The sequence below is a fragment of the Puntigrus tetrazona genome, chromosome 5 (assembly GCF_018831695.1).
Source record: "Puntigrus tetrazona isolate hp1 chromosome 5, ASM1883169v1, whole genome shotgun sequence".
Taxonomy (NCBI): Eukaryota; Metazoa; Chordata; class Actinopteri; order Cypriniformes; family Cyprinidae; genus Puntigrus; species Puntigrus tetrazona.
In genome coordinates, this window is record NC_056703.1 from 27,047,974 (window position 1) to 27,061,217 (window position 13,244).

The window sequence follows — 13,244 nt, forward strand, 5'->3', positions numbered from 1 at the left end:
AAAAAAAAAAAAATTTATGTATGCTTTCAAGCTATGACTCACAACAGGGCTGACAGTTTTGCAGTTTATTTATTAATTTCTAGACTTTTTACCAAAGCCACTACATTGTAAGGTGGTCAGTACAAGAGAATTATTGTTGATATTTCTAAACATAATTTGTGGTCTACAATTTTTTTGTATAGCTGTTGATAACAGAAGTCTGGACAATAACATGGCTGATTAATAANTGTGTGTGTGTGTGCGTAAAAGAAAATGTCTATAAGTCATAGTTAAAGTTATTGAGAGTTTCCCATTGTTCAGTTCATTGTTTACGCATGGTTACGTGGGACACCCTTCCGTGGAATGACCCTCAAGTGTTACAAAACCCCCGCGCGTCAAGCTCGAGCTCCAAAAGAGCATCGAGTAAAGACAGCCCACCATACCTACAGAACTCTGCTCCAGTGTTTAGTGCTCTGCAGTTATTTTAATGTTTCACATTTCTTTATCATCGCCTATTTTCTCATGAAATCCCCAAACACAAACACGTGGACCTCTGGCTCGGATAGAGTAACCCCGAGGACACATTGAATCAGTTAATTTTAGTGCTGTGATTTCACCACCTCTCACCTCCGTCTCCAGCTGCACCAGCTCCATTTTGGGCCATGGTTCTGCCAGTTGAGCAAGTGGCATGGTGCGTTCCTTCTTGTCTCTCTCTCTCTCTCTCTCAAGTGCTCAGAATCGAAGGCGGATCTCTTCCGAACCCAGTGTATTCCCTTGTGGAACCACCCGGTCTGTCCCTTTTGGATCTGGAGCGAACGGGCGACTTTTCTCTCTCACAATCCGCACAGGACGCGCATAGTCACTCCGTAGAAAAACCGAAGCTGTTATTCCTGTTTAAATGACGTTGACGGATTCTCCCTTCGGTGCGGCGATGAAGAGGAGTTGCACAGCCCCGTTCCTGGAAATGCACAAATCTCTCCCAGTCAGTTACTCGCACACAGGTGGACTCGGGTTTAAAAGGAACATGCGCCGTGCGTCTGCTGCGATGAAAACGCGTCCCCTCCGAAATAAAAGATGTTGCTGTAATACGATGGTCTCTAAACTGACATTCACTATCGGTGTGCACGCAGACAGAGGAAAAGAAGAGCTGATGCTGTCAGTGTGTTCCGCTCTGAACCGAATTCACAGTGTAAAAGCGCATGAGCTTCAGCCGATCATTGGTTTGAAGACAGTTCTCGGCCAGCCCCTTTCTACTATACCCCTCTACTGACGCCCCTCTCTGGCCACTTACTGATACTGCTGTATGCTCTCAATCAGTTACACAAGAAAATGTAAACTGCAACATTTAAAGCTACTTTGTCTTTTATTTTTATAAAAATAATAACAAAATGTTAGAGTGCAAAGAAAAAAAAATCCACCTTCCAAACCACGTCCATACTTTACTCAAATGTTTATAAACCAATAATAGCCTACTAACAATCAAACGTTCGTCCACAAAACGCATGCTGTTTTAATTGCTAGTGGGGCAAACTAGTGTGCCTTTGCAATGATTTTTAAATCAATATAAACTGTCATTTCTATAATCTAAAAAAACTAAATTTTCGATTTAGTTCATTTAGAAACATATGACATATATTTGCAACCTTATTTGCAAAAAAATAAATAAATAAGCAAAAAATTCACTTCCATATTAATGTGCAAAGGTATTTAAATAGTACTTCNATGCAAAAAAAAAAAAAAACGTGGTAAATAATCAAATGCAGTGGTTCGACTTTCTAAACTTAACCAATCAGTTGGGCACAAGCTGATCATACACATTACATTTAATAAAAAAGTTGCATTTGACTGGACATAGGAAAGCACATCATTGCGTTGCATATCAAGCATGTTTTACTAAAATATTACCAGCATAAAGTAAAGATTTATGCAACAAAGTATTTCCCAACGCTGGCACAAGTAGCCTATCCAATTTTCCATCATGCCAAAAATGCTGTTTCGTGTTGTCAATTGTAATTGTCTTGTAGGCTTGCCCATTTTGTGACAAGGCAGCGATATGCCAATACCTCTTGACTCTTTATTCTCTCAAAGGGAGCAGAGAAGAGCAACTGTTGCTTCTCACTGAGAGTGGTTACCACTGGCAACCACAGACCATCTGCCAGCGTGCCGGTGAATCTGTTGCCAGAGTAAAACAGAGTATGAATGGTCGTCTTTATGAGATGGTAGTGGGTGGATATGGAGTGTGCATGGTAGAGGACCATGTTTCATTGAGTCAAATGACGGCACAAAGCGCAAAATGCTTTTAATGGCACTTAAATACAATAATGATAATGTAGGGCTATGTCAGGCTAAACTGTGACATTTTTAAATGGCGTCAAGACTAAGGTCTCAGTCATAGACGTGCAGAATTCCTTAGTGTGGACATAAAGTCAATTATGTATGAATTTTTTTCACAAGAATAAGTTATAGGCATTACAAACACTCATTACCCTCTGTTGGGCATGTGTGTGTGTGTGTGTGTGTGTGTGTGCGTTTAGCACTAGTACAAACAGCTATTATGTACATAGATATCAAATGCACATACTCAGCTGTACGATACGACTTCGATTCTCTTGCTCTTTACTGCTAGCTTGGCCTATTTCAGTAAGAACCTGGCAATCTGCCTGCCAGCCCGTCTCTACAATTACTGTACTCTAAGTCTCTTTGAATCAAAAGCATCCGCTAGAACAGCAAGTACTCGGCTATAGAGCAGCGCGGACAGCATGACTGTCCATGCAAGGTGACTCTCCACATTATTTAGTCTAGAGAGCCCGCGAGAGACTGTTAATACAACAGCAGAAACCTGAAGACATAATGCAAGATGATGTACTTTTTTATTAGGCTGGTTTGATATTTCTTGTTTCATACCAACGCAGTTACCGCGTTTCACAACGTCAAGTACTTGCAAATGTATCTAGTTTGACCTTGAAACGAATGAAGTGGAGAAAGGGAAGATTAAAACGCATTCTTCTGAACATTAATGAAATACTACAATACGTGCATACAGGCAGCAGGAGCTGAATGAATGCAGACCGAGCAATATCTTTATGTAACACTTATAAAATAGGGTACATTACATAACATAAAAATATATATTTTGCACAGTAGAAAAGGTCATAAGAAATGTGAGAGACTTTGTTTGAACCATGAATAAGAACATCAATTTTATTGATTTATTAGCTCTGTGGGGTTTTTTTAATTACTAATGGTATTTGCTTAATAATGCCACCTAGAGGCTGGTGATATATAATCACACATAGCACATATGTTTAGTAGTTTGAAGTAATTTGGCCATACAGCTGTGTGTGAAATCTCATGGCCGTTTGCCCGTTTTTCCTTCGGACTCCTATAGTTTACCCTTTAGCGGTTCATGTGTCATTTCTTCCCACAGTGCACAGATAAATATGTTCAGACAGGAAGTCTTGTTGATGCAAAGCCCTGCGAGAAATAATGGCTAGCCAGATCTCTCTTGATTATTGTTGGTTTTGTTCCCAGATAATCTGATAATCAGATTTGGTGATCAGAAATTAATCAACTTAAAAATCATCAAGCTGAAGCAATCATAATCTCATATTTAAAAAAAACAACAACTATGCAACCTTTTTTGTTGTTATTTATTTAAATCTTGTTTTTTATATATAATATTAAGCAAAAACTTCCACACTGCTGGCTGCAGGAATTTTACATGCCCGCACTGCCATTACGTAGCATTTATTTAACCTGAAAAGGGCTGCCTAGGAATAACCTGCACTTCCTTCGTGGGTAATTGTGTGTGTACTTGCTGCTGTGATCTAATTTCCAGCCAAAGAACTGCATCATTTCACCCCCAATGACCTCAGGGAGTCCCTGTCTATATCGCAGTCAAGCATCATGGGAAGATGACTCATACTTAACACATGAGGTGCACATTATATTAAGACATGCCAAAATTAAACCCCTCACCCAAAATGCACACGCACACATACCACGGCCTTGCATATGCTCACTATTATTTCTTGAATAACTGCAACAATGTGCCTCCCTCCCGAACTCCACACACGGACTATTCAGCAGGATGTCCGCCCGCCTCCCACCCACACTACATCACACACACCCATAGACGCATGTGAATTGTTGGACAATCAGTAGGAGGTTTGCGTGGGCGTGAAACGAAGCATGCAACAGACTGCAGGAGCCGCAGAGCTGCTGTGGGCAGAATAATCACTGGACTGCATGAAAATCTTAATGGCAGTTTTAAATGGCATAATGCCAGTTGAACATGCACACTAACTCACACCACTCCGAAAGCATGTGGTATGTAAAATAATACGACACAGTATGCGAATAATCCGTATGCATCACTTCCTAATATTTGCATTATGTGGACAGTTAATCGGCTGCCATATTAATTCTACAACGCAGTGGGTCTCTTGGTTGTTGTAACAAGCAGTGAACTGTAGTTTGCAGCATATGGTATAAAGGTTAGTTTCATGCCCTGAAGATTTATGGGCAATCACCATTGTGTATCAGCATGCCTTGTGTACCGAGGCACTCCTCAGTTTGCTTAAAAGTGACTGTTCTTGTAAAAAAGAGGTGACAAATTAGTACACAACGCATGCAGCAGGCAGGATACACTAACGCAGGCAGAATAAAATAATAGAATAATATAGTTTTCCATGACTACATTTAGTATGGAGTATCAGTAGGCTACATGATATCACTGTTGAATTTTCATTTCAGTGAGCACTACTAGATATCATTTCTAAAATAAATATGACTATTCTGCCTTTTCAATCCAATTTTGTGCAAAATGTTGTTGTCAGGCCAAATAATGAATTATGGGGTTGGGTTGTATCCAAAAAAACTCTGTATTTCAACCTTGTTACGTTCTCGTATTGACCATAAAAAAGCAATCATTCCACAAGAATAAACATTTGTCCTCTCCAAATGCTCTGTGCACATGCTTAACCCTCCTCAATCGATGCTTGCTGCATTACCATGCAGCAAAGTGAAAGAATGAAATACCTGAGTTGCGAGCTTGCAATCTGAATTGAATGTGATGAGATATAGCAACCTTTTACCGCAAATTACACTGTTAAGAAAAATGTGATTCATTTGTTCTCATAGGCTGCAAGCGAAAACAAACACAATCAAATGTAAAGCAGTGTAGTCCAGTTCACTGAAAAAATTACTCTGATTTTTTAAAATAAAAATTGTAGCGCAACCACGAAATTATGCTTATACATTATATGCTTAGGCATTGCATATAATATGGATATTGGTGTACATATAATAAGTACCTACTCCACATTCCCTAAACTTACCAACTGCATTTCACATGTACACCAAAGGCCCATTTTTGTGTATGAATAGTTTGCCAAACTGAAACACAAAACAGAAAATCGTGCCATTAAAATTCTTATGAGATCGGGTTATGTTATGGCGAGTTTTTTTTGTTTATTTATCACTCTGGAAATGGAATGTCAATCCTCGTGGGATTCAGTGCTTTGGGAAATGTAATGAGTCTCCTAAACACAAAATATCCTCTGAGATTTTGAGCCAATCGTTTGCATGCAAAACAGATCATACAGTTGCTTTTAAATGTTATGCAAAACCACAACTGGCAAAGTACTTTTCAGCCCATTTAAATCCATTAATGTAGATTCAGAGTAAGAGAGTAAGAAGGAAAATGTGCTTGATTTGTTGCAGATATGCATTTGTTATGCCATTGATAAGTTCATCAGTGTCCTCGCTCAGTCTTTCTGCCAGGTGTGAATTCATAAGAAAAATATCTAACAAACAATAATTATAAAAAAACACTGATTGGATCAGATCCTGTTAGAAGTCGACATCTAAATAAAAGCGTTGTTTACTCAAGAGAAGCGGTGTCATAAAGCGAAAGGCATTAATGCAAATATATTTGAATCTGTAAATAGTATAGCGGTTTTATACTTAAGAATGGCTCTTTTATTATACATAAGAAACGGTGTGGAATTATAAATAGTCCAATAATGCTGACAAATAATACTAGTGAAATGGTGAATCTCATTTCTTACATTTACAACTGTCAACATGAAAAACCTGATGTGCTCAGACACGCAAAAGACTGAATGGTATTTGGCTATTTCCTTGCAGCTTAAGAGGGAGGAAGAAAGCCTCAGGGTCTCAGGTCTAGATTGCTTAAACTAAGATCTGAGAACCAATGCACAGTTTGAAATAGACCAGTGGTCACTTTCAAATGAACGCGGTACTAAATAAATGTTTAATCAAATTAAAACACTATATCAGCCAAATTTGTTCTCTGGAAAAAGCAAGTCTATAGATCACTGCTCACAAATACGCACTGCTTTTAAAGCAGCTTAGCAGAAAATCGTGATGTTTATACTATCTTTTTGCCTTTAGTTGCATTTAGCAGACTAGAGCTATGCGATAACAGCTCTATTTACATTTTTTTTTAAAAATGCAGTTAAGAAGTGCTAGTATATCACTTTAGGTTAGTGTAGCCTACTGTAGGCCTATGTATGTAGATAAAGCTTGATATAACATATATATATCCAATTTATATAGTCACAATACTTTTGCGACTACATAAAAGCATCGGCGAAAGGCAACGCTGCATTGCTCACGAATCTTTAGTAAAGTCCGATCGAGAACTAAGGATTTTGAATAATATAATCCACGGCAGGTCATCTCTTTGCACACAGTGCCGCCATAACTCAGTGAAACTATTATCAAAGAGTTCAAGAGCTTCAAGGATACATTTCATAAGGCCACTCAATGCCTGCCCGCGTCTATCCGCTACAATAGAATGCAAATCAAATCATACACTTGCTTTGCTTTTGAAGCGGCTGCTCTTTTATCATCTACTCCATATCCGTTCTGAATCATATGGTTTCTGCGATATTGCCTTACTGCACGCATCTAAAACTACAAAGAGACAAGCACTCTGTTTACGATATGTTGGGTCTGTATGGGAGGAATGGATTATAGAACTCGGTGAAACCAAGACTGCATGGTGCTTTTGAGACATGTCATATCAGGTTTGAACAAAAGATAATGTTTTTTTATGGATTTGAGTTCATCAGCTAATGCACTCAGTCAATCACACATACAGTAGGAGGCGCTAGATTGCAGTACAATGCAATGGTGAAAAAAAAAAATGCTGGTCTCCCAAAAAAAAAAAAAATCCCAAAAACCATGCTGGGGGACCAGCTAAAGACAGGCAAACCATTTAAAGCTGGATTATATACTTGATTACTTCTAACTGATATATTTAAGGACTGGTTAAGCTATCATGTTCCTATATGAAAAAAAACAAAATTAATAAAATATATTAAAAATATATATGTTAATTTTGCATTTTCATTTCAGGGAGCAATACTAGATATGTTCGTGTTAATTTAGCTATTTATAATTATGTGTAGATACCAGTAATGCACTTGCTTTTTAAAGTCTAGAATGCAAATGAAGAAGCTTAGTCAAAAGATTTGGAATGTTATTGTTTTCTGCCTCCAACAATGAGCTAACTGTAAAATATATTAATTCATTACATAGCCTGCTATTTATCCCAGCTAAGCTGTAGGCCTGTTTACATTTTTCAGTAGGCTACTTAAAACGAATCTGTAGGTCAACAAGAAACTTTAGCCTACTAATTTAGCATAAGAATGTAAATAATTGCATCATGTTAAATGATTCTTGTTTCTTGTCTGACCAGCATGGATTCATTTTTGTTATACGGTCGCTATAGGAAAATATCCAGTTGTAGCATTGAAATACATCCCACAAAAAGTTTCCCACACTTTACTAACACCAGAAAGGAAGACCTTAAAGAGTTAAATACGTTGATCAAACCGCTTGAAGTTGGGTGGGAGAACAGAGACTGCAAGCAGAGAGAACTGATTCGGTTTCGGGACGCTGAGTCGCCTCACTGAACGAATTTCACGAACCCCTCCCTGCAAACCGAGACAGGCGCAGTGCACGCGGACGGCAGCGCCGCACGCCATTGGCTGAGGGCGCAGCTTTACCTGTAAGAAGGTGTGCCGAGCGGACGGCAGGATGAACTTTTCTTTGCTCTGATCCACTTCAGGGATTTCAATTCATGCTCCTAAGATCATGGAGCCCGTAACGTCCTGGAGCGACGAGAGAGTCGCCGAGTGGCTCAAAGGTAACTGGGCTGTGCTTGTCTGTGATTTTTTTTTTTTTGCCACCGACAGGTGACTTTATGTCAGTCGACAGTGAGATACGGCCGAATTAAACAGGAACAACGCAAATCCCTAAGGAGCGAGAGGGTGTTAGTGGAATGAGGAAGCGCCTTTTAGTTTGTTGGTAAACTCTCGCGCGATATTAATTCGCAGCTGGTGAACACAGAAGCGATTAAACTTCGCAATCTGTGATGCGTTGATACGTCTTCCTCGTATGCAAAGCGATACGATCCGCTGCTGTCATTCTCTGTGCGAGTCCAGACTGGCCCACATCGCTCGTTATGTACGCAGGTCTTCGTTTCTCTCGCGCATTTCTGTCCCACGCTCCGTGGTTTCATTTTAACACTCGTACGGTGTTATATGTTTTATAGGCCTACTTTACAATGGTATTTGGGTCGCTTCGTAGGCTACTTAAACTGTAGTTACATTGGCAGTATTGCGTAATAACAGACTAGTGGCTATTTTGTGCGATTGCTTATGAATTGCGTTTTACAGTACTTTTGTATTGACATATTATCCATATAATGCGGTTTTACGTGTGTTCTGTGTTCTAATGCTGTTCTTTTCGCACGTCGATTTTGCTTTATATTTCTGTTATTATCATCTTTACAGTGGCTTGATATTAAAAGCAGCGACTACTTCATTGAACACGTGATGTTGTGTACGACAGTGTCACCAAGACTGGGGCATGTTGTCACAATTCATCATGCAGTTAAAAGACTTTAGCAAACTCTGAAATACAAACTTTTGAAATACAAAACAATGAAACTGCATGTTGAATGCTATGTACGGTATTGTTAAATATTTTCGTTTCATTTGCAGAGCAGAATTTGCATGTTGAATGCTATGTACGGTATTGTTAAATATTTTCGTTTCATTTGCAGAGCAGAATTTAAAAAATTTTTTTAGAAATTATTTTCAATTTTAAGAGGGTTTGAGCAGACTGTTTGGACTTGAATTAAAAATATCATAGTGAATGAGATACAGCTATTTTGACAATCTAACTAGCCCTATTATAGATTTAAACTGAAAGTTTTGGTTGGTAAGATATATTCGCTATGAACTCTTAATTTAGTGCACACTGATATCTAGTGGACCAGATATCTGGTCTAGATATAGTCATGTAAGGCATTAATATGTGCCTTATAAATAAACAGCCAATATCTAGTAATATGCACGTTAATAATCAAATTAGTAGTGAATAATGTTCCCAAATCCCTTACTTCTCAATTCCAGTCCTGGGGACCCTCTGCTCTGCACATTTCGCATGTGTCCCTTATTTAACACACCTGAATGAGATCAACAGCTTTGTACTTTTACTGTGATTCTGTTAAAGCCCTGATCCTATTACACTATGACAAAAGCATAGAGCCCCCTATTTCTCTTTTTTGCTTGTCTAATTTGTAGGGTTTTTGTTTTGTTTTTTTTTGACTGTTGGACATTATTGTGTCTTGTGATCATTTAGGTTCTCAGTGTATGAGATCTCTAAAAGCTGAATAAAATTTCAAAGCAAAATGTAATAACAAAGCTTTATGTTCCCTGCTATATGGTTTAGAGTTATCCGAGAGTTATGAAATCTTTCAGCTGTGGATAGTTGCGTAAAAAAATCTTACACAAAGGAATTTTCTTCAGGGCCCAAAATCCTTCTGTCTCACCAGCTCAGAGAAATGAGCTTAAATCCTCAGTGTCACAGTATACAACTGTTTACAGGAAGTATTTGCTGATTTACTGTTTGTTTCTAAATTAACAACAGAAACTTGTCGCACTGGGGATATAAAGTGCACTTTCCTAATGTAAACACTCAGCAGGTGTGTGTTTTAACATGACTTTCAACAACAGCTGGCTGCACAACTTCAGTGTGCATGACCCAGATGCCTCCTGGGCACCTTTTTCATGCTAGGCCACTCATTTCTTTCTATTATAATGGATCTATGGAAAGATCTTTTTGTGTATGTGTCTGAGCTCCTCATATACAGTAGCTGTTTCCTTTCATTCATAATGTGTTGGTGTCTCTCTACTTGTACTAACTACCTATTGACTCTTTTTTTTTCTATTTTACTTATGGTCAAAGATAATCTTTAAGGATAATTAATTGCCATTTTTTGTACAAAACAGTTTCTTATTCTGCTTAAACATTTAACTTGATAAATTTAATGAATCCAAAATAGTACTGACCCCAAACTTTTAATGGTAGTGTATAATAATATTTATATTATCAGCATAATATTTTTTTGTAAAAATATTTATGTGATGATATTTTACATTCTTTTCCAGTAACATTTGGTACTGTGATGAACTTCAGCTCTCACTTTAATTTGAACTGTTCGTGAACTTAAATTTCTCCTTGTGTTTTTTAGGTCTGGATGCTCCTCTACAGCAGTACTCCTTCTCCGAATGGCACCTCTCTGGCTCTGACCTGCTGCATCTTTCATCTACCAGACTGGAGAAACTTGGAGTGCATAAAATCGGACACCAGGAGCTTATACTGGAGGCTGTGGAAAAGCTCTGTGCTTTGGTAGGACTCTTGAGTGTGTGTGTGTGTGTGTGTGTGTGTGNNNATACCAAGGGGCGTCTTCAGTGCTACGTTTAGCCTATTTGTTATTAGCTTCTATGCAGAACACTTCTGAATGGAGTGTTACAAAGGGGATAAAACTTGTATTTGAGTGTGTGATTCGTAAATTCAGAGTGTATTGTATTGTAATAATCCTTTTGTTATTTCATAACCTGATATTAAGTATTTCTGAATGGGTTTTGTTAGCATTTGTGTTTCACATGCCTGTCTGCCACCCATATTAGAGCCTCTGTTATAGAGGTGAGGAATGCTGTAGGAATAAAGTCAGTATTTATACACTAGCATTATCATTAGTCTGTGACTGAACTGTTCTGTGTACCGTCTCTCTCTCTCTCTCTCTCTCTCTCTCTCTCTCTCTCTCTCTCTCTCTCTCTCTCTCTCTCTCTGTCTGTGAATTTCATTACATCTGTGAGAGCTGCTCACCCTGCTGACTTAAGCTGTATTCTCAGAGGCCTGTAACACTAACAAAACTCTAGCCAAATCTCAGGGAACATTCTTCCACAAGTGCCTGGCCTATTTTTTGAAATGGTTTCCACTTCCATGCTTGTCTTCAGTCATCTTAGCTGTGCAATATCATGGATTTATAGTGTTCATAGCGTGCAATTCCAAGAAATAAATAGTGCAGTAATTTCACTTCATTTTCAGATCATAAATGTGTTGATTGCTGGCTGGTAGACTGAAGCTTCCCCTGAGCTGACAGTGGATGTGCTCCATGTGCTGTAAATGTTTTGCCTGCTGGGAGGATTAATGTGGACCTGTTGGTGCCAGGACTCCCTGTGTGTGTCGTAACAGTACACTCAGGCTTAATTTATCCTGCTTTGCTAAAGAGAATGAATTTTTTGTAATTTAGCAAACCTACAGTTTCCAAGGCGTGGACCAAAGGCACATCAGGCTTTGGTGGGATATAAGGATGTTAGTTATTAGTTAGGTTGAAAGCGCGTTTGTAGGATAAGAAGGTATATTGCACATTTATCTTTTAAATTTAGGTTATGTTTCTTTTAGGTCATGTAGGACACATCCGTCGCCATTGTTGTGTAGACATGGTTTTCGATTTTATACTTTTAGCAACAGTTTAAAAAATCTACGATAGCATTTCTGTGACTTTTCAAATATTTGAAGAGATGGATTACGTTAGTCGAAAGAGATAAAGAGAAGAAAAAAACTTTTGCTAGATTTTCACTGTTAAAAACTGGAAATGGGTTATCATCAAAGTCTGTAAAAAGGGTTTATTGTTTTTCTATGTAAATCGCTCACGTTTTTTGCCAAATTTTTATAGTTGTAAAATTTAAGATTGGTCAACTTTTACAAACGTATTTCTGGCACATAGCATATTCTTTCTTGTGTCCGTGCAGACATACAGTGTTGGGGGTGACAATCTGCGCAGTCTGACAGAGAAACTACGTGCAGTGGCTCACGCTCTGCAGATGAGCATACAGGGGCGCTGGCGTGTCAATAACAGCAATGATGGACAGAGCGCCACCAAGCTGTCACAACAGGTGCTGCAGGCGGTGGTGGACGTCGTCACAGCATCCAATGGACTTGCGTCTTTGCTCAATAGGTGAGAATCACACAGCCTGAACCACAGAGTGCCATTTACATGTGTGTTAATATACATTATACAGGCAGTGAATTTGCCTGCCTTGTCTCATTGCATAAACGTACCTTGGTGCACTTTTTAGTAAGACATGAAATACGTACCAATAAGTACATATCACTGCAGTTTTCAAAAGAAGTCAACACTAAAGGCAGTAAAACTCAGACACCTTTTATTTCTTTTCACAAAAATGTACAGAGTTTTTATTAATAAAGTGTAATTTTTGCATAATTACTTGAAGAATATCATGTGAGTTCAAAACAATATTAATATACTGGTTCGAAAAAACTATTCAAATCTGCATAAAAGGAAACTGAAATGACATGGATCAAGAAATGCTGTTTTATATCAGATTGCATTTGTTAACACTGTCGGGCAGGTTTAGGGCTGCGTTTGGTATAGGGCATGTTTCCAACATGGTAGAGCATTAGCTTTTAGCCACAGTTCCTGATATTTAACAAAATAAAAACACTGCTATATGTACCTATAACAATGTAGTAAATGGGTCACGCATTGTATGGTTCACGAACCTGTGTTTTAGAGCCAATCAGTGGTCATTTCTATTTGAAATTGTGGCAAAATGTGCTGTAAGGCAAATTAAAAACGGCATTGCACAAAAAGTGTGGAGGTACATATTTTTCTAAGACCAGGTTGGAATTTGCACATGAAGTGGTGTTCATTCTTTATCAGTCATAATGTATATGTCTTTTTAATAGATACCAATTTGCACAGCAGACTGGATACACAGCAAATGAGAAAGTTGCCACTCTGTGTAAAGATCTGGATATTACTGTGCATAAGGTGAGTGTGTTTTTATTACAGTGCTTTAAAGGCGATTCCACCCTAATATGGCCATTGTTTGAGTATTTTAGTTGCTGTTTTC

At 38.3% G+C, this 13,244-nt stretch overlaps 1 protein-coding gene across 1 annotated transcript in view; it reads left to right on the plus strand.

The window, feature by feature from the left end:
- Positions 1 to 7,903: 7,903 nt before the first annotated feature.
- Positions 7,904 to 13,244, plus strand: part of LOC122345428 (connector enhancer of kinase suppressor of ras 2-like) — a 21,318-nt gene continuing 15,977 nt past the window's right edge. The window contains exons 1-4 of the mRNA XM_043239547.1: positions 7,904 to 8,158; positions 10,553 to 10,710; positions 12,120 to 12,325; positions 13,078 to 13,168. Coding sequence (XP_043095482.1) covers positions 8,107 to 8,158; positions 10,553 to 10,710; positions 12,120 to 12,325; positions 13,078 to 13,168 — 507 coding nt within the window. The 5' untranslated portion in view covers positions 7,904 to 8,106. The remainder of the gene's footprint in view (positions 8,159 to 10,552; positions 10,711 to 12,119; positions 12,326 to 13,077; positions 13,169 to 13,244) is intronic.